Source organism: Geospiza fortis, unplaced genomic scaffold (assembly GCF_000277835.1).
Source record: "Geospiza fortis unplaced genomic scaffold, GeoFor_1.0 scaffold258, whole genome shotgun sequence".
Taxonomy (NCBI): domain Eukaryota; kingdom Metazoa; phylum Chordata; class Aves; order Passeriformes; family Thraupidae; genus Geospiza; species Geospiza fortis.
Genome location: NW_005054602.1, coordinates 140,373 through 162,569, shown reverse-complemented (window position 1 = coordinate 162,569; position 22,197 = coordinate 140,373). Strand labels below are relative to the sequence as shown.

The 22,197-nt window shown below is 40.2% G+C and overlaps 1 protein-coding gene across 1 annotated transcript in view; it reads right to left on the bottom strand.

The window, feature by feature from the left end:
* The window catches only part of SUSD4 (sushi domain containing 4), a 29,366-nt gene extending 8,109 nt beyond the window's left edge, over window positions 1–21,257 (bottom strand). Inside the window, exons 1-4 of the mRNA XM_031064537.1 lie at window positions 21,251–21,257; window positions 20,614–20,826; window positions 13,239–13,412; window positions 9,743–9,931 (exon numbers count right to left, since the gene is read on the bottom strand). Of these exons, the coding sequence (XP_030920397.1) occupies window positions 9,743–9,931; window positions 13,239–13,412; window positions 20,614–20,826; window positions 21,251–21,257 (583 nt within the window). The remainder of the gene's footprint in view (window positions 1–9,742; window positions 9,932–13,238; window positions 13,413–20,613; window positions 20,827–21,250) is intronic.
* Between the last annotated feature and the right edge of the window lie 940 nt (window positions 21,258–22,197).

The window sequence follows — 22,197 nt, the reverse complement described above, 5'->3', positions numbered from 1 at the left end:
GCATCCAGCATGGATAATCTAGTACCATTATCTGGCGACCAGCATTCAAAGACCACATGCCTGTGTCCTTAACTTTGGAGCTTGGCAGAGGGACAGGCATAATTTAAACAGTGTCTGCTGGTGGTCATGCAGCAGGTGATCCCGAGTCTCTGGATCTGTCTTTGTACAGCAGTTGACCACACACTGTAAGGGGATTTACAGGAACTTTATAGTTCAGCATTCACAACTGAAAAGTTGAATCATTCATCAAAAAGAAAGAACAATTGTATTTATATGGTAAACAAATCTCTTGCTGGATGCTCAAGAGTCCTGTTACTCAAGGAAGTTGAAGGGAAGAATTCCTGATTTGATTTGGTGGAGTTGCCTGCCTGTTCCTAAGAGCAGCTGGAGCTGAGGGCTCTCCTCTAAGATCAGCTTTCTGCTCTGGCTGATTTTAATGAAGGACTAGCACTACCAAGAAAAGCTTGGAACCTGGGGAGATGAGTCTTGTGTTACCAGCATGTGGCACTGTGGCCTGGAGCAAAGGCGAAGGCTGGTCTGCCCCACAGAGTGTCCTCTCCATCACAGCCTCCACAGAGCCACATCCCTTGGAGCAGGGCCAGGGGAGGGTGGCACAGGCTCCATTCTTCATTAATTGAAGAATTAATGAGGTTCACCCAGTGATTTTTTCCTAGCCATTATGGTCAAGAAGCTTTTTAAACTCTGCCCGGAGGATGCTGCAGTAATTCTGCAATGTTGACGCTGGAACTGGAGGATGGAGGGAAGACTTTTTGGCATTAGCATATTCTCAGTTAACATCAATGGCACAGAACAAAGACATTGCATGACTTTTTAAAAGCCACTGGTAGAGAGATAACAGTGGAGTCACAGATATTTACACTGCTCGAAACCCGTTTTTTAATCAATGTTCAAAGGCTAGTGGTTTTAGTCTGTGGTCCAAGTAGACAGGTGGTAATCACTCAGGTTTTGCCCACTATTTTTTATATGAGCCAAAAATTAAAAACAAAAATGTCCTGAAGTACAGGACACTTACTTATTAAAAAAAGAAGGGGTAGGAACAAGCAAGCTTATTTTCCACCTGTGATAATTTGTCTCAAGCCTTTTATGTAGGACATTAATTTCTTAGGTAGCTGGGTTAGCAGAAAGCCCCAGTGTAAGGCCAGCCATTTCTGTTTGACACAGAGATGGAGAGGATTAGAGACATTGGCACCTCGTAAAGAATAACACTTCTTTCAAACACATTGTAAATGCCTGCTCATTATGCAAAGAATGCGAACAGATTAAGATGAAACTTCCAGATGAGAAAGACACAGATAAAAACCTGCCAGTTCCACTGTGTAGGAAAATGCTGGTATATCTCACTCAGAGAATCATCTGGGAGGGGGAGACACTCTCTGCTTTGCTCACAAACTGGAAGAGAACAAGAATTTCTCCTGACCCTCACTTGACATTTTTGTACACATCAGGACACTAATTATCACCAGGAATGTGGACACCTGTCACCTGGCTACAGCACCCCAACCAATGTTTAATTCAAGCTGTCACTTACTCCATGAGAGCACAGCTGTGTATGTCCCAGCAGGTCTAACCCTTTCCATCGAGGGTGGCCAGGTCCCCACCTGAAGCTTTACTGGCTGCTCCTGGGACCTAAGGAGGGATCCTTTTCCATATATTGCCTTCATACAAACACATGCTTAGGAATGTGAGATCTGAAAATTGTATTTTTTACAGGAACATAGATGATGAAGATTATATTTGTTCCTTTTCCTGCTTCTTTATGAACACTGTGCTAATAAACTTGGTTTCTTGGTTCCCTCAGTGTCATCACCCTTCATACCTTCAGAATAAAACAAATCATCAACTAAGAAGTTTTTCTTTCATATTCAGAAGGATTCCTGTCCAGTTCATCTGACAAACCTGTCCATTTCCACAGGTATTACTAGCAAATGAATCACACCTGCACTGCAAAGTACAGAGCCTGAGGAAATTAATTCTGCACTTTGAATACTAAAAAAGGGATTTTTCTATTCTATACTTAGATTTCAATTTACAGAAATGTACAAAACCCAATGTATTTTAATTCTAAAATAGCAAACCAAAAATTTCCATTAAAATATGCAGTATTCTAATTAAGATGGTAGAAAAAACTACTGGACTTAACCACTCATATCCAATCAAAAGCTTGAAGAAGAAATTTAGAGGTTTGTAAAAGGAAGGAAATAGCAAATCCAGTTGCTTTAAAATAAGCCCTGACAAAACATCTCCTTCTAGGAACAGCTGCTTAATAATACTTTTTTAAAATTACACTATTCAGGAATGTAAGCAGAACAGGAAGCATTACTGGTGTACGTTTTCATTGATTGTGAACATCAGCTTAACAATATCCTAATGAAGCATTCCTACAACAAATTCTGCTGGCTTTGTGAAGGGAGACTTCGAGCTGTACTGGAACAAACTTGGAGGCCATTGAATTTGTGTTCTGAAAGTGATGCCATGCTTTCAAGAACATTTCCTATTACTTGTTCCCACAGCAAAAAAACCCAGCACCAAGAGTAATAACAGAATAGAAAGTTCGGTAGAAACAACTGAGCACTCTTATATAAAGTAAAAACTATTTAAGCCTGACTGAAGATGTAAAGTAATGAAGATGCAAGATGCTAACTTTGAACACTCAAGTTGCCAGAGAATTTATTTATTGAAAGTCTAGAGCAAGAATTATTAATAATATTGTATTCTCAGCCAATAGTATACAAATTCTTCTCAGTCTTAACCTTTCTTGATTACTTAACCTTCACAATGCAACTTAGATGTTGTCTACTGAAAAGACACCTAACAGGTAAGCAATTTCTTCTCAACCACTCAGCAAGTCAATGTTCAAGCAGCCAGGAACATACCCCAGGTCTCCTGGCTCCAGACTGCTGGCTGTACCCCTAGAAAGTCACCCTGGAGTAATTCTGAAGCAGCTTTGACAGTGAGGTAAGCCTTTCAATGTGCACACAGTGAGAAGAACTTCTCACCTTCTACAGAGTGTGAAATGAATTGAATAATCAAGTTTTTTAAAGAAAAGCTGCTTCTCTGGTCTAGCTTTGACAAACACCATCTTAATGAGAATTTAATGAAACAATATAAAACTAATTTCAAACATATTTTAATAATAATTTAATGTTAGGTGATTCCAAAATGGAAACAGATGGCATTTTACAAACACTTATCATACACACTTCCTTCCTGGAACTGCAAATTACACTGCAGGTTTTGCAATACCAGTCAGTTGAGCTCCTACAGGAGCATTATGTCAAATTCACACTCAATCTCAACAACTCTGCCCTTCCCAGCACTGTGCCCCATGAAACATTGATATCAATGCTGAAGTCTTTAGTTTCAAATGCATTTCACAACAAATACATGATGAAGCACACCCTAAGTGATATTTTCCTATAAATTATAAGGTAAACAGAGAAAGTTTCATTTAAACAACAAAAAATTGATGACAAGTTTGCAGCTAGAGCAATAGGACTTCTTTTAGCAAATGGCCCACAATTATATTTAAGGAAATATTTATATTCATTATTAACATGAGTGCTTGGAGCACTGTGGTCTCATTTACAGCAGATAATTTTGTTCCAATGTTGTTTCTTCCTTCCCTCATGACTGGATGGCTTTATGATCAGCAGTGGTCTTTTCAGGAATTTGAGAAGCAGATGCTGAGGACTACACAGACACTTCGCGGAAAGGACTTAACTCAAAAATAAATCAAGGCTTGGGTATTTCACAGGCATCCCAGGATAACCTGAGGACTAGAAGAGGTCAAAGTGCTTAGAAGTATAATGGAGGTAGAGACGAAAGAGAAAGCAGTCAGGAAGCTGGCTAAGAAAACCAGGCAACCAAAGGCTCCTGTCAGGAATGTCTGAAAAAGCCAGTGCTCACTGAAAGCTGGATGTATCAGAAGGTTTTTATGTTACTTTAATCCCTCTTTTTTGAACAGCTTTTTCTTCTCTGTTATGAGCGAAAATCCCTTGACTTTGTGTGGGGTTACCTACACCCGTCATCAGGGACTGATGGAGACAAGGAATGCTGGGATAGACAAGCTGTAATCCAGGGCTTAGCTGAAGGCTGAGGAAATCAAGCTATACCACATAAGGAAGGAAAAATAACAAAGTCTCATTCCCAATGGAGAGCTACAAGGAAAAAAAAAGAGGGGCAAGGAAAACCAGCAGATGATCTTAGCACTGTAATTTCACAAATCATCTTACAAGACCAGGAAGGCATGGAGGAGTGTTGGTTTCTGTTATGTTCAGTTCCCAAGTGCCTGCCTACACTGATTGGTGAAAGTGCCACCCTTTAAATACTGGGTTTTATCTCTGGAAATGAACAAGTGAGTAGACTTCCTGCTGCACAGACTCTGTAGCTACAGCTCCCTCCATTTGTGGAAGATGTTCTGTGAGTGCACCATGTGGCCAAATTTAATGAATATGTCTGTAAAGTGCAGAGATGTTTGATTTCAAGGTAGGCAATGTGTTATTTTCCCTTCCAAGCAGCCTTGTCAGTTAAAGATGAATATCATAAAGTAACCCTCAGGAAGAATTTTTGTCTGCTTTCCCCCACCTAATCCACAGTATATTTAAAGCACTATGGATAAAACACTACATGCATCTGGCAGCTAATATGGAACTTCAGGGCAGAAATTAGGGCTCCATGAACAAATTGGGATGTCTGGCTGATTCTGGAAATGCTAAGAAGTTTCTGAAAGGTACAGAGGTGATAGAGCAGGTGTGAAACAATGATTTACTGTGGAAGTCCTGTGCAACAAGCAATACCAAAGACATGAAAGAAACAGATTACATGTTATTCTGTTGCTTTCTTGAAAAACTATGAACAGTGGAGAAAGCCCAGCCCCAGAAATCAAAGAAGATTTCTTCAATGCAATAAAGGAGCAGTCACTTAGAAATATAATGCTATTTATGTTCTTCAATGTCTTCGACTTAGAGCCTGTTCTCTAAGCCTTCCATCCCTCACAACAAGAGCTGCAAAAAGCCCATTTTGTTATGTATCCATTCTGTCTTGGGTTTGGACTATTTTTCTTCATGTTTCACTTTGCAATATAGCAGCCGGAGTTACAAAACTGGATGACTATTTAGCAGAATAACTTCTGCTAGACTTCTCTGTCTAGCATTTCATATCTCCATGCTCCTTTTGAATTCAATTCTTTTTCACACCTCTTCTCTTCAGCTGGGTAAGTTGAAGACTAACAGATGAAGTTCAGCATTTTCCAGCAGCACAAAAATCCAGATACCCCAGGTTAAAATGTTCATCTTCCACACTCATACATGTATGCATATAATTTCTGCACTCCTGGGTGATGAATGAATCAACTGTCTACAGTGCAGAAACAAGCAGAATTATTGAATGACTTTTTCTAAAGAAAAATATACTCTAACTTCTTCATCACACTTGCTTTCCACAACAAGCATCCTCAGGGTAAGACACTGTCAGCCTATTTAGTCCTTTGGGTATCAGGCTAGAGGTGTCACTGACATAATGGTGTTGCCCTAGTAAAGGTCCTTAGATATATGGTTGTCTGCCGCTATTTGAGCATTTACTGCTGGTTGTAGTTTCTGAGTCACACATTTTGCTGTAGGCAGTGAAATACCACTGTAGTCAGAGCTATCAATGTGTCTGTCCTATGTTAACATTAACTCAGTTAACTTGGATGACCTCTTTGGCAGTTGAGCGCTATTTAATTTATTCTCCCTCCTGTCTGCCAGATGAGTGGTTGCAAACCTAAAACAGAATCCTGGTATCTACTTCGCTTAATTGCTCAATATCACAGTGTTTCATAACTTGCTTGTATTGCTGCCCTCTGCTCCCTCTGCAGGACTTCTGTCTGTTGGAGATGTGCTGCATCAACATTATCATCCCCGAGGATACACGTCAGTCTGTCATGTTGGAATTTATCTAAAGCCTTCTCAAAGTCAGCAGAGAAACACAGAGAGAAATCCATTTGTACCAATGTGTAACGTCTGAGGCTTAGGATTGCTTACTTCCTCCTGTCTCCTGAACATAACTGATAACAGGCTGACTGCTATCCCTTTTTTCTCAGACTGTTGCCCTATGTTCCATCAAGAATTTAAAAGATTTTAAGTGCCTAGTTTATCAGATAGATAGCTCAGTGTCAATCACAGTTCATAGCATTAGGAATTGTTATGGAAGAATGTAGATCTGTGAAGCTTTCCTTCAAAGTGTCCTGCCCATAGCTGGTAACAAAGTTTCAACTATTTTGTTTTGAACTATTACAAGGCTTCACATTACAATGGCACTTCATCTCTAATACCACCCTCTTCTCTTATACCCTTTACTTTCTAGGTTCTAAGTCAGAATTATCAGCCCTTCTCTATGAGTGTCTATCCCCAGGCTTATAAGAAGAAAAATTTTAAAGCTCTGTTTGTATTCCTACCTGTCTTTCCAGAGTATTTTTTTCCTCTGCAGCATATTTTGTTGGTTTGGATTTTCATCTGGCTAACCCTTTTTTATTCTCCAGAAATCTCCTGGTGCCCAAGTAAGGGGGGGGTTGGGTTCCCTTGCACTTCTGGCTTTGTCATAAAATTTCTTAATTACTTCCTTCTCCTACCTTTCTTCCACAGTTTCCATAATTTTCAGAATCCTATCAGTACCTTTATGGTTGCTTAGCTTTGTATCTTTTCATTTACCCTCACAATGAGGTGGTTCTATATTCCAAAATTCAGAAATAACTTCAGGTTTTTTCTGTGTTTTTACTCTCTTCTGTTTAATGAATCTCCCCTTTGAAGTCTATTACTCATGTTTGTTTCATTTTAATTTCAAATCTACCTACAAAAAATTGAAATTTTCTGTTTTACATTCTTTCAAATTTAACCTCCGCTAGAGAATCTGGTGGTCCCACAAAGAGAATGAAGTTTTGATATTGCAGTATATTTGATTTCTTGCAAGACCAGCTTTTCTGTTCAGCTGGGATGATGCTGAAACAAGACATTCTAGAAAACAGCAACATGTCTATTGTTTGCAAATTGAATCAACCTGTTTTCCCTTTTATTCTTAAATACAAAGCTGGGAATTGCCAATGACACTATCCATACAACTGCTTAACTTCCTGGCACTGCAATCAAATTCTCCCAGCCCTTCCTCTCTTTATCTGCTTGCCACTCCCCACCTAGTTCTTTAGAAGAACTATTCTGGAAGAACTATTCTGGAACAGCAAAAATTAATGTTTCACCCAAGCTGGTGGGAGCCCTGTGCTCACCAATATTGAGGGTAAAGCTAAGAATCATTAGAAAGCCTGATGTGCAATAGGAGCTGCATGGTCTCTGGTGTGATTTTCTGTTCAAATAAAGCTAGAAACCCTTCTTTCAGAATTCATTTGCCGTAACAAAGAGGAAAAAAATCACCAGATTGATGCATAATATTTTTGTGACTACACACAAATTTAGGAAATCCCTTCTGTGGAGGCTTCAGCAAGAACATACATCTAAATGAAGAAGCTGTAAGCAGCATTGTTTATAGGAAAATAAAAGTTCTCAGATGGTTTACTGTAGCTTCCTAGCAGTCATCTGTTTTTAATCATAACCATATTAAAATACTGAGCAGGAAATGTCATTACAATACATTTTAAATTGAACATGGAAAGAAATAAATGGAATTAATTCGTTATTTGCAGATTTCCTCTGTGAAAAATACTGCTCGGCAAGATTACACAGCACACATAAAAGGAACGCTGAAAAATTAGCTTGACACTGGAATGCAAGGTGGAGAATAAAAAAATATGCAGGAAAGGAATTTGGTTCACTAATTAAGAGTAGTGGATTGTAACAAGATTCCTGGAGACCGGCACTCCTTCCATAAATGTCTTGAACAAGCACTTTCAAACGAGGGCATCTTGAGTTGATTTACCCTGTCTGGATTCATTTAGGATCACTGCACAGCTGCTGAAGCAGCCCTACAGCAGAGTTCACAAGGGGAGCTGTCAGGAGTGACCTTTCAGTGCTGCTGGAAGCTCTCTTCTCCCCCAAAGCTGAGCAGAACCAGCTCTTGCAAGTGTTGTGCTCCTGATTTGGTCTCCTGTGGTTCACTGAATGAATGCACTGATGGGATGCCCACATGAAACCACCATGGGAAATTCTGGCATTTAAAGAGTGCAGTAAGAAAGTGATTCAAAGGGACGCTGAATTGAAATCAGAACTCAGGAGGCCTCCCCAATGGCCTTGGCACACACCGATCCCCCCATCACAGATCATCGTAGTTGAGAGGGGATTATAATTTTTGACGCATAACTTAAAATACAGAACTGTCAGGGCAGGAGTTCCTGCCTCATGTTTTAAATTATCAAGAAAAAGAGCCTCTCTATGATTTCATCATACAGGCAAGAAACAATGAGCACATGAGTTTTCTTGGGTATTTTGATAGCAGCTGGGATGCTCACCTGTGTTAAGTGACAGTAAGACACAATTTTTCCTGCTTCACATACTTGAGTTTCATGCTCTTATCTTTCTAACTGAAGAACTATAATTTTTCTCAAATCAGTTATATTGTTTGGATTAAGCCTAACAGGGCCCTTCTGATTTTTTAATGTGTTTTCCATGCTATAAACAACAACAAACAAACCTTCCAAAAATGGCTTACATACAGCTGATTGAGGATTAATCTTTCATGGTAAGCTAAATAAACAACAACAAAAAATCATCTTGTTTTGTCATTCCAAAATTGCAAAGGCATTTTTGAATTTTGGAACTTGAATTGTCAGCTAAAAATAAGGATAATTAAATTATTTTTGTGCCGTTTGTCACTTTGTTGATGCTTTTGGCAAATTTTTGCACTTCCAGAATGCTTAGCATTTAGTTCAGTGACATAAGCATCACATATGAATTCCTATAATTGCTTTTAGCTAATTTCTACGTATAGAGAGCTTCCTTACAGGCTTGAAATAGAACAAACATGTGTTTTAAGGGAATGAAATGCAGAGGATGTATTTGGACTCTCAAGACTTCCTAGGATGTTTCATTCACGATGTGAAAATGGAGGAGGGTAGTTTATGCAGTTTTGGCAATGTATGGAACAATCCATCCGGTATAACTGTTTTAAATGTCTGGGTTGCAAAGATAAACACACTACAACGCCCTCCATCCCAGCTCTAGTCACAGAGCCTTTTGGCACGGTAGGATCTAGCTGCTTCACAATGAATGGCTTTTATGCTCCTCATCAATAAACTAGCTCAGTCGTTTTTCAGTTGTCAATCTTTCTTTAAGGTAGGGGAGACAGTGAATACCCGAGTGTGCGGCACCGTGTGGCGCTGAGTAATGACTGCAGCTGGCACAGCCCAAACCAAGGGTTTCTGTGGGGTATTTTTTAGCTGATCATGGAAATCTATCCATATGTGTAGGAGTTCTGACCATCTGCACAGGAAGGCGAGTTATGTAACTTCCTCAGTGTTTTAATCAGAAAGGTGGCAGAGAGTTTTCATTTTAAAGGCAAAGCAATCATTAGGAGCTTTCCCTCTTGCATTGGGACACTGTGAGAGCAAACATTACTTGGGAACACCACAAGTTGAGGGTGCAGTGAAGCACAGCAGGAACACATCAGAACCCACACAGGCCCTGCACAGCCAGTGGGAATATCACTGAGAATGGAACCGTGGCTACAGCCCTGAGTTAAAACCACAGAGAGCATGCAGGTCTTGCAAACCAGAAAGAGAAACAAACAGTAAGGCATTTACCTTCCACATCAAGGCATCTAGGTGGGCTATCTGACCAGATAAGGTTATACATGCACACAAGGATCTCTGCCCCTTCTAGTTTATATCCAGGAAAGCATTGATAATACACCACTGTTCCTATGGGGAAGGAGGCCCCGAACTCAGAAATGTTAATGTAACTATGAGGAAGAACCAACGGCCTCAGGCAACCTGCAAATTAAGAAGAGGGAGGTTTCTTTTATTATCAAGTGCTTATCTCAGTCATCTTCACACATCTCAGTTACCATTTCTAAATTGAGGAGTGTGATTTTTCATCCTCTCCACTATGAATGGCATGTCTGCATGATCTCCCTCAGATAGATCTGCCTCATTATCCTGTTTCAAACCCTTTTGTTGTTCAGCCCACATGTTTTGCCAGTGTGGGCTTCACTCAACAAATCCAGGAAAGGTTTTCCGAAACTGACAGTATTTTGTTTAACAAACATTTACCATTTCAGCAGATGACAATCTCTTTTTGAGGTAGAATATTTAATAAATAAAGATTTTCATTTATATAAATGGTGAGTTTTATTCCTCCTCCTTAAAAACGACAGGTATGTAAACCCTCTCACATATTAAAACCGCTTCTGTGACAAAGTGTATGCAACTATAAAAGATTTGCAGGCAGAATTCATGACTTTGAAATTCTAGTGTGAGAAAGTCTAAAGGGACATGACTTCCTAGGAGCAGTCCCATGATAAACATTGAGCGAGGTCTTAGACTAGGTTATCAAAAATTTAAGGTATCTGTTATCATCATAAATTGTAAATGTAGTCAGAATCAGAGACTATGTTCCAGTTCTACTTCTGGAATTACTCCTGAGGGATTTGTATCATGGCTGGTACTGAGCAGTGACAGTTAAATGGTCACCAACCAAAATCTGGGGCAACAAAGAGCAGTGAATTTAACAGATGGCATGTCATTCCTTGTGACCCTAGAAATGACCCTCTGGGTAATGCTTGATACTGTTTAATTTTTTAATTTGCAATAATGTGGAGAAAAGATAGCTAGTAATCATGGAATGACAAATAATATTTTAGAATTATGTGACTAATGGAAGCTGCATTATGGCTGTCCATAAATGGGTCTCTTGCCACTACTAGGAATTTGTGAAGGATGTTCATAGGACTCATAATTTTAAGCTAGAGGAGGAAACAAAAATCAGTCTGAGAACTTCTTGTAAGGTACTGGCATTTAAAACAAAAAGCCTAAGCAGCATTTCAAGCAGCCATTTCCTTGCAACAGTCTTTTGAGGGAGAGGAACAAACCCAAAGAAAATAAAAGAAAAAGCTTGAAAGCTTTTTGCAGCATGCTGTACCACCAGAGCAACGATTTCAACAGCTGTTGAAGCAGCTGGTTATGTCACTCTCAAATAAAGCTTCAAGCATCCTATCTGCTGGCTACTGCTTCTACCCTGATCAAGAAAGCCCCACACACACCACACTCATTCCTGCAAACTGAGCAGCACATCGAGCAGGACGACATAAGCAGCCCCCAGTGGGACAGAAACAGCACAGACTGCCCAAGCAAGACCAAGCTTACTCTTCTCTGAACTGTATCAGAGAAAATTTGGTCCTGCTGGCTCAGAATTTTAATGCTCATTATGTTCCTGGTCATGCAGGACAGAGATTTATTTGAATTTGTATGACAGCCAAGCATTTGTGAAAATTCCTAGGTCCCCAAGCACTGCTTGAAAAACTCCATTTTGACATTATTTTGCTAAGTAACATCATTCCAGACCAGTAATTAATATTATTATCTCATGGCCAAAATAGAGGTTAGATTCTTATATACTCCACAATCCTTCCCCACTGCTCTGGCAGGGAAAAAAGGCATCTTAGTGTCATAAGACTCCCCTGCCTTCTGTAATGAAAGGATCATAGAAATGTAACTGACAGCCTACCTAGAGCAAGAAGACAAGTGACTTTGATCTTACCAGTGCCTGACATGTCAAAAAGAAAATTCTGGAATTCTGCAGTAACTTTAAGGAATTTGGCAAAATATGGCAAGGTCTTGAATCTGAATTGCCTATTCTCTGCCTACCCGGTAATCACAGCACATGGGTCTTTTGAAATTGATTTCTTAACTTTTATTAGCACTGCTTTTATTTTGAAAAGCAGTTAATATTGACTATTAAGTAGGAGTAATTGATTGTGTTTCACAGTATAAACACAGTAACAGAAGTAACAAGCCAAGGGGTATTTGGAATACTGCTACTAACGCAGTAAATATTACCTGTCAAAAAGTTTGCTCCTGGATCTTTGGCAAATACAGCATCTTCAAATCAATCTTTTAAGCATTCATCTCCCCCTGCTGCAAAATTTTTAATCTACCTAAGTTAGATGTGAGGTGCACCCCCACAGAAAGGGGCTGTACACTTCATACTGCCACACGTAATGCTATCGCTGATAAGACACCCCAAAACTGGTGCCTGCTTTGCTATGGTTTTGCAAAATCTCCCCTGTGTGGATCTAAAATGTTGAGCTAGCCTGGTAATATGTCTAAGTTTCTGCCCCAGTGGAAGGCAGGATCTTGGGCAACAGTCTGATGTGCTACTGCTCCTGAGAAGTGTCCCAGCTCCCCGGCCTGCCTGTTCTGACTCTGCAAATTGGTGTGACAGTATAATTAAGTGCCTACAGAGAAGTGTTAGCTCTATGAGAGGACAGACGGCTTTGAGGAAAGCTGGGACTAACCCAGTCTGCTCCTCAGTTAAAATCTCTTGCTGCTGTTCAGAGGGCCAAGCTTGTTACCAAGACGTGACTTGGTTAAAACAGAGTCAGTGGTACTCAGATAAGCTTATTAGAAATATGAAGGGAAAGGGAGCCCAGAGTTACTGAATTTCCATTCACTAAAGCTGGCTTACCCCCATCCATTTCTCACAGTCTAAGCTGAGCTGGGATCCCATGCTGTTGATATTTCTAGTTCTACGGCTAATGGCTTTCCTGGCCAAAATCATCCCTGTGCACAACCTGAATTTTCAGTCAATACGTAAAAGTTTAATGGATTGTGAATCTAATCAACAGCTCTGCTGAAAACTCTGAGAGGAGAACAGGTTCCAGTTTCTCTCCTCTACCCTTGCCTTCTACACAAGGTAAAGGAAGAAAAAGTGCAGTTAGAAGCTTAAATATTTCCACAAATTAATTGGTGAAAAAATCAAGACACTCATCAGAACTTCTGACTGATTATCTTGATTGTTTTTTACTTTTTGATGCAGTGTATCTGTGTCAGATTTGAGATTTGCAAACAAAAAAGCAGCATTTAAAGTAGTATTATAAGCATGGGAATGTTCAGGAAGCGACATCTTTCCTGCAGAGAGCAAAGGGGAAGAGAAATAAAAAAATCTCAGCAGCAGTACTACTCAAACACTGCACTGTGGAGCTTATCAGATCACTTACATTCTTACAACTGTAGGAAAAAATATTGGCAAACTATGACAAGATGTATGAGCTATAAAACGGGATGTGCTGGAGTACTAAACCTTGACATATGGGTAGATTATCCCATGTTCCATCATCTTGGCATATGGAAACCATGTTGTCTAAGTCAGGGTAACGGATCTGGAATCCTTCATGACAGCTGATTATTAACTTATCGCCAGTCCTGTATGTCTTGTTATGAACCTCTGCATCTTCAACATGTGGAACAAGGCAATCTGTGACTTCATGAGAAAAAGAAATAGTAACTTAATTAAAAAAACACAGCTAGGTGTTTAGTATTCAAGCTCTTAAAAAGAAGTAAGCATTTAATATAAGTGGTCTGCTTAAACTGTTTGGAAAATACATGCATTTCAGTAAAAGTGCCTTTTCCCTAGCCAAACCATCATTTTACCAAGTCTATAGCACCGTAGGAGAAGCTGAGGTGCTACAATAATGGATCGTTTCCCCAGCCTTTTAAAAACTAACAAAATTAGGAGCCTTTAGGAAGGCTGTGGTTGATTTTGGCTCTCCATTCATCATGTATGCAATTACACCCCGAAGTCTGACTATCACAAGGTTCCATGCGAAGGCAGACTCTGACAGCACTAAGGACAGGATGAAAGAAAAGATAAAATACAGATATGGCATGAGGAACACAGAAAAGCTGCAGTTTGAGCAGAGACAGATGAAAATCAGGTACATTTACAAGGGTTTATCCAGCTCCATCCAGAGTTTATTATGAGAATGCCTTCACTTCAATTCCCTTGATTATGTTTTAAACCAGATAGTTTTGTGTGGCTGCATTCATATGCCTTTAGAGGACATGATTTTTAGGGTCCTAAGCAGCATCTTGAGTGCTTGTAGGATATTCTCAAGAAGGGACTGCAAACCTGAAGTGATATACAGGGATGGGCCCTAGTGCCTGTCTGTGACACATACCTCAGTCACATATTTCACTCTAGGTACTAGCGCCAAAGACACCAAAATACAGAATGAAACTCAGAACACTTAAAGATGTACAAAGTGGAAAGTGGAAGCAGGGGGAAAATCCCCTAGTAATACTGAATAATTGAGAAAAAAGCCAAGAGGGTCTGAGGGAATAATCTGGGTGACTTAAAGTTCATCCTCATCACAGATGCAAAGTCAGATGAAATGAGATGAAACAGAAGACAGGGAAAGATTAAATATTGGGAGAAAATTTTTGTTTGTCTGCCAGCAGTCAATCCATGACAGAGATGGTAATAAAAGTTTCCAGGCATCAAAACCCAAGAAGTATTTCAAACACAAGAAAGACAGAAAAATATTATAAGCCTGTGTTACTCTGTTTTATTCCCCCAACACCTCTACCATGAGAGACAATTATATTAATTTAGGAATACTGTATTTATTAAGGAAAAAAATCCCTTGAGACTTGCATAGAAGAGAAAGTTTCTGCCATTTTCATGAGTAATTCTTGCTAAAGAGGAAGAGGCAAAGCTAAATTTGTATTTAGCACTTAATTGTTAGTATGCACTAAGCAAAGTGATAGTGACAGCTTGTTTATTTCAAAGCACAAGTAGAAGGAAGATAAACTGTCATTTAGCAGAGGACTCACAAACTACTAAGAGTAAATGTATTTAATAATGTTTTTATTTAGTTAGGCAAACTGAGATTCCATCACTAAATTTTACTAACCTGAAGGAGGACAGTGTTCCTCCCCCAGTTAAAACATACTTTGTACCTTCCCATCACAGGGATGTTTCTAAAATACATTGTACCTAGCTAATTTTTTGGTACGGGGCCTGAGCACATTATTAGTTAACAATTCTTCCATTTCTCTTATTACGTTTTAGCTTCTTGGCAGCTGCTGTAGGTGCCTCTTGCTGCTGGTAGCAGGAAGGGCTGGCAGCCTGCCAGGCAGGGTGAGAAACTGCAGAAAGACATTTTCTTGGAATTTATTTATTTATAAATGCACAAGTCTGGGAGGATCCATGCCTTAACTGGAGGTTGTAAAATACACTGGCGAGGGTGCACACATTACTTTCAAAGATGGAACAGTTTTCTCTCTCACTATAAAGTTAATCAGCAGAGAAGACAGCAGAGGATGCCTCAGAAGAAATGCCTTGCACTAAGCCATAAATGCTGTCATGAAGAGGCTGTCCTGGGCACCCCACAAGGATGGGATGAAATAGATGGAGTACCTGCTTGGCAGCCACACAGTAGGAGACTGGAGATGGATGCCAGAAGATAACGTCAGTGAACAGCTCCCTCTCTTTCTACAATGTCTTTCTGTTGCTATACAAATAAAGATGGTGTGTGTACACATAGCGCAGTAAAACATGAGATTTCCCTTTCAAAGTGGGGGAAATGGATTCTGTAACAATGATCTATCACAGCAACTCCATCCCTATTATTCCAAGGAACAGCTGTAGATTCGATCACTTAAATCGGGTAGGTGTTGGCAGAGAACGGAGATAAGTTGCTCACTGCACTGTCCTCCACCTGCCACATCCTGGCTGACTTTGATAACAGGCTTATTACAAGCCCCAGCTAAACACCAGACCAATGGACCACAATATTACAGCTCTTTTTCCTGATGCCTTGCAAGCAAATGCTTTCCCACTGGCTGAATTCATATTTAGCACTTAGGCATAAACTGCAGTAGCCACCTCTCCACAAACAACTGGATTAGCTGGCACAAATTCTGCTTGGAAAAGCTAGAAGGAAGTGACTGAATTTTAAAATGTTCTGTCCTAAAAAATAAACTACTTTATTCTAAGTCCTTCTCAGCAAATCCGTGGAAGCTGCTAAACCATTTAAGGGAATATACGGTCTTTATCCAGCATTGAGCAGCAAAGGACTTACACTCCTTTCTGGCAGTTTTACATCATCTGCTTATAACTACTGTGTGAATATTAAAATGGGCCAGCCAAAAGGATACATTTCTTATCTTGCAGGGGCAGAAAGAGGTGGTGTAGAGTCAACAGGCTCAACAGCCTGACAAGCACAAGAGCTCACCTTGTCCTAACTTTCATGAAGATTTGTACATTAGGAACTCTTGGCTTTAGCAAACCAAGTGTATCCCCCATCACAGAAGATTGGTCTGAAGAATAAAATTTGTTAAACAATAGAGTGTTTTGCTCAGGTGCAAACCATGCAGAACCTCTCAGAACAGTTTCTTCCACCCCATGGGAAAGAAAGATCCCCACCCCATGGGGAAAGAAAGATTACCCTACCTCCTCCCAAGAGCACTTGGACCACAATAGCAACTGAGAAGGAAGGCATGACCTAGACAGCATGGGTACCACCCGGCCTGGGATGGCTTGTATCTATTGCAGGTGAGCCCCATCCAAAAATTATCCCTGGTCCATGCTAATCCAAGAAGGTGCTTGTAGGATTTACTTGGGAGTACTGCCCTGACAGATGCTGGTCCAAAACACGTCAAGGACCTTTACAACACTGTAGGAGTGCGTACAATTGAAGAACTGCCCAATCCCTGCTCTGGCACTGTTTTGTTTGCTACCTGTATGTAAATTCAAATGCAGAGGTCTGGTGCTCCTGTGTATATTACTGTTAACAAATCTCTGAATTAGCCTTGACTACATCGAGTCACACCACTGTCAGGCTGGAACAGAAAGAAACAGGGAGGAAGGATGAAAGGAATATCATGAAGAATTGGTTTGATGCAGGGACAGCATATCTACACTCTGTTCTCTTCAAAGTAAGCATTTAAGAGCAATATTGTCCCTTGGTTTTTTTACTAGTGTTAAGTCCATAGTACTGTGTTATTAGGATTGTTCTGTGGATGGCAAACACAGTGTTTTAGTGCATATTAAATAACCATTTCTTTTTATTGTCTTTGCTGGTATTTCAAAAGTGCAGAGAGATTTCACCGAAGATCGGTGGCCATTGAGCTGTGGCCTGGTTACAAATGTCACAGAGTGCTCATAATCAGGGTTAAGAATCAGCAAACACTGGGCAAGACAGATAAGAGATGGAAAAATAAAAATACTTCAGTCATCTCATAGACTCAGGGACAAAGGCAAAGCAAATGGAGGGCTAAATGTCCTACAGGAAAGCTGTAGCCAAACCATGTACTAGTCTACTACTTTCAGTGCAGGTTTATCATCCTTGTCAGTGGGAGAATGAGGCACTGAAAACATCTCCAAGGTGTCTGCCTGCAGAAGCACAGAGAGAGGAGGACACAGCTCTTTGCTTCGTTGCCATCTTCATGCAGACTGTAAATTTAGATTCAATCTCACAGGAAAGAGCTAGCATTTGTTCCAAGCAGGGCAACAGCCTCAGCAGCCACATTATCACAGTGGGAGAAAATTAGATTAAAATGTGAACAACATGACATACTGCTCTTAAACAGTAAATACAAAATTCCTACCCCAGAGGTTTCGTATTTATGTGCATAACTGTATTAGAGCTGATGAAAGGTACAGTCACACCATGATGTAGATCAACATAAGAACGTAACTCTAAGCATACAGATTTTTGACAGGGCATTTATTGGGCACCAAGTCATGAAACTTCATTCTCGTCCTCACACTTAGAATCTCCTGCCTCTTAACAAGACATGACAGACCTATAAAATCAAATAGATTGGGTGAAGAGCTCTAGGCAAACGTATTAGATCTAAAATCAATCACATTCTGAAACAGGTTGCTTTGCTTCCTTTGGTAAATAGCATCCATTTGTGATTAGAAATTGTGCTAGGAAACACATAACAACAATTAAACATACATAACATATAGACATAAAGTTATCCTTCTCTGAATCCAAACTCCTGAGAGTAAATGAACTCCAAAGTACAGTGTTTTCAGTGTTCAAGCTCAGCGGGCACTGCCTGATATTTAAATATGCTGGGATGAGAGGTGTGTAGAGCATACCACAGCCCACGGAGCAGCCAGCCCCCGCCATAAATGGTAAGTGCAGCATAAAGTTTATTTCACCTTGTGATAGGTGATGATGAATGGGAAAACATCAACTTCTCCCTTCTCTAGCAGTTGCTAGAAATTTCAAACTTCTTTCTATATATCATTACAGAACTTCTGCAATGAAAACTTTTATTTATGTCATTAGACAGCTGAGAATCACAAACCCTGCTGTAATTCTCTCTTAACTCATCTCCAGATGTGCCATGTTTCTACCCTGTCCACCTCTCTACCATAGCCCTCTCTCAATATTCTGCACCCAGTGTGCAGAAGGATCAGTCTAAAAATCACTTAAGCCAGTGCCTAGGCCTCATGGACTGCCACTGAGCCTTTGCTTAGTATTTCTTCTGAATCAGTGCTGCTATTGTGCAATGGAAAGAAGAATTAATGCTGTAATCTAATACCTGAGGTATTATAATAATGTTAATCAGGGAAGTACTTAAGCACTTGATTCACTAAATCCTAAATCAGGGTCCTACTGTTTGGTCCAAGTAATAAGAAGCATCTTTGCATCTGCCTATTTTGAGCAAAGAACTTTAACAAGACTAATCACATAATTACAGTTATGCTCCAGCTTAAGTGCTTTGCTTGATCAGAGCATTGGCTAGCAATCTTTTTTAAGTGTTCTATGCTGGAAAGTAATTATTATCTCTAAAGCAACTGTTGCCACATCATCCATCTCATTCTCATCTTCCAATTTCTTTCTTTTTTGAAAACACCTGGTTCGAGTGTTGATCACACTGACATTAATGGCAATTTTGTTGCTGATGGCATTGTGATCAGAAACTTCCTCCAGGGATTTCCACTGGGATTGAGGGAAGAGGTTTGAATATTTAATAAAAAACATTAATGCTTATTTTAACAACTGCAGTGGATGATACAGGCAACATTTCAAAGATGCACATCAACATTCCTAGCTTCCTGCTGTGCTTAAAGAAACAGAATTTCCAAGCATTAAAGCTTTTTCTGGTAGTTCCAACAGCCAATTTAGACACAGGCTGCCGTCACGCTGTATGTATTTTTTCTTAAATAACCATGAGATGAGAGACAAGGTCATTTATGAAAAGTGGCTGTCACAGAAGAGGGCATGATTTTCATACATAGTTATTTTTAAAGGCATTGGGTTATTTCTTTGAAGTTGACCCATGTGGCCATACGACGAGGTGCTGTTGGCACCCCTCTGCCTTTATTTCTAGACATCAGCTGTCACCTGATGAGACAGCTCACGACTGTGTCCCTCATGGCTCTGTAGCCCATGGCCTCACACTTGTCCAGGATTTAACCAAAATTTCTCCGGCCAACAGGCCAGCTGCCTGAAAGCCCATGCACTCCTTACCAGCTGCCTCTGGCTACTCTCTCCATTTTCTCATGCATCACTTTCACACTGGCCACTGTTTAGGGTTGTTCCCTTCACATGCACCTCCTGAGTGTGGTCTTCCCAGGCTGTGCTTGTCCCTGTCATGACACATCCCTGTCCTGGCACAGGATTCTCACACTTACCTCCCAGGATCACAAACAAGTACCTGCAGTTTTTATAAAGACTAAGTGATGCATGATCCTATGCAGTAAGTGTGTTTGTGAGCCACACAAGTCTTCAACTACCTCTGAATAAAGTCCATGTATTTATTTTAAATGGTGAAAGGTAACCTGAAGTAGAATTTATCTTGCTCCAACATGAAGACAATGAGGCAATGACTAATGTCTTCAGTGGAGAAGTCACAACACTAAAATGTAAACACTTTATTTAACCAACACTTTTCATGTCTGTTGACTTTAATAGCTCTGTTGACCAAAAATAAGTCAACAATAAGGACAGGTTATATCTTTAATATACTTGGAGAAATAAATAATTTGTGCTGCTTGGGTGTACTTTAGCCAAAATTTACAGTTATAAAATTCAAATCAATCCTGCCTCTAAGACCTAGAAGAAGAAAGCAATGCAACATCCTAAGTATTTAAAACCAAATACAATTTCAAATATACAATAAAAATAAATTGGTTATGCCATAATAGTCTGAATTATCTCAGAGTAAACTTCTACCCTGGCTTTAAACTTTTGCAGCCTCTGTGTATTCGATCTTGCTACTTGACTCATGCATACATCACCAAATACTATTGTTTAAAATTCCTGATTAGCAGGAGCAGTAGCATTGGAAATTGATTGTATTTTTCTAGTAAAATATTGCAGAAAGGAATATTAAATGGGCAGCTTTAATAAGTAGTTACAGTTAACTTACAATGGAGGTTGTTTTTCCTCTCTGCATCAATTTGTTGCTAGTTAAAAAGGGAGGTTAAATTCTATTTTCACATTTCTTTATGTTCCTTTCAATACACACAGCCTCTTGTGGTACAAATTTAACTGACAAAGGAGGATTATTGATGGAAAATTAAAGTATGTATCCAACAAGACACAGTGAAATGGACTCCAGCCTGTTGTGTTTTGTCTAGAGACAGACAGACATGGTACAAGGACAAGTGAGAACTGATGTGGCAAACAGCTTGAAGAAAACTAACTTACCTTCTTGTAGGCACACAGGTTTATCACTGGGTTTCCAGCTCAGGGAGCCATTAAAGTGTCTCACACAAAGTTTTTTGGATGTACCATTGAGCCTATATCCTTCTTGGCAATGGAACCGGACCACCACACTTTCAAAGAAAACACCTGCACTGGGCGTCTTGTAGCCATGTTCAGGAGCCCCAGGATCAGCACATGCTTGCAGGTCATCAAACCCTGTGTCAGACAAAGATACAATCCAACTGTGCTCATTTACTTCTCATGCTTTTTCTATCTTTATCCATTACCTTCACAAGGACCTTGTACCTCCCATATTGACCACTAGCAACCCTGCTTGGGTACCAGGTACTCCAGGGTTGGAGACGACCCACCCCCAGCTGAAATGCTCAGGTGACAGAAGTACTCCTGTCTTCTCACGCAGCAAGTAGCTGCATGAAGCAAAAGTCAACAACACTCCTTGGTAGCTGCCCTGGATAAAAATAAAGCACTTGACCCAGCCTACCAGTGGGGATTGCTCAGTAATGTGTCTGTAATTACTTCTGGGCACTATGGGAATTTGGAGGCCTCATGCAGTCACTGGTAAGAATAATAATGTGTCAGAACCAGAGAGGAAGAGGAAATAAGGGGGCATGAAACTTACCTGCCATCCAAAGACACAGTAATTGAAATAGGAGAATTGCTAAGTACAGTGAGATTTCAAGATGAGAGAGAGATCTGCCACAGGGGAAAGGGACACTGTGACGTTAGATGAATGTGACCCTCTTATCTCTTTGGTTCGGTGGCCCTACCACACTTTCCACACACTGTTATGGGAGTGCTGTATTACTTCATTGACACCAGAAGGGAATTTGTAAAGTCCTTTACCTCTACAAAATTAACTGTAAAATAACAAACTAAACCCCAACAGTTGCAATCAATAAATGTGACTGTTTATCACTTTCTCAAACTCATTTAATGCCATTTGCATAAGTGGAAGCTTTTTTTACTGCAAAGCAGCAAAGGTTTAGTGCAGCAGTGAACAAGGGCTGCATACAGAAAGAGCAAATAGTTTTGGAACAGGAACAGCAGGGGGGCAATTAATGCTGACGGGAGGGATGCCTGGAAATGTGAAAATCATTGGATGGTAATTTGAATGTTTTGATTTTAAAAGAATTGTATCAGACAGCCTCAGCTACTTCCTCCATAATAAGAATCAGATGCCTCCACGATGCAGTCAGAGAGAAGGAAGATATTACAGTAAAGGACTTTTTAAAATAAATCTCCATTTCCCGAAGCTAAATCATTCCCTCTGCCAAGGCCTCATTGTGATGCTGTGACAGCCAAATGCAGAGCACTGAAGGTGATGAAGGGCTCTTGCATTTGAGCACTGAATGTCTCTGCTCAGTCCCCTGGCTGACAGCTGCTAGTAAAGCCACTTGTGTGCTACGTCCCATCACCTGTTCCTGTTCCTGTGAGCAGAGGCAGGACACACTGTGGAGTCACCAGGGTGGATTGCACATTCCTGGATTTCCAGGTCCTGTGCTGAACTCCCCAACCAGGCTACAATTCCTGGTGATGGACAGGTGATGTGATGGACAGAACCCAGCC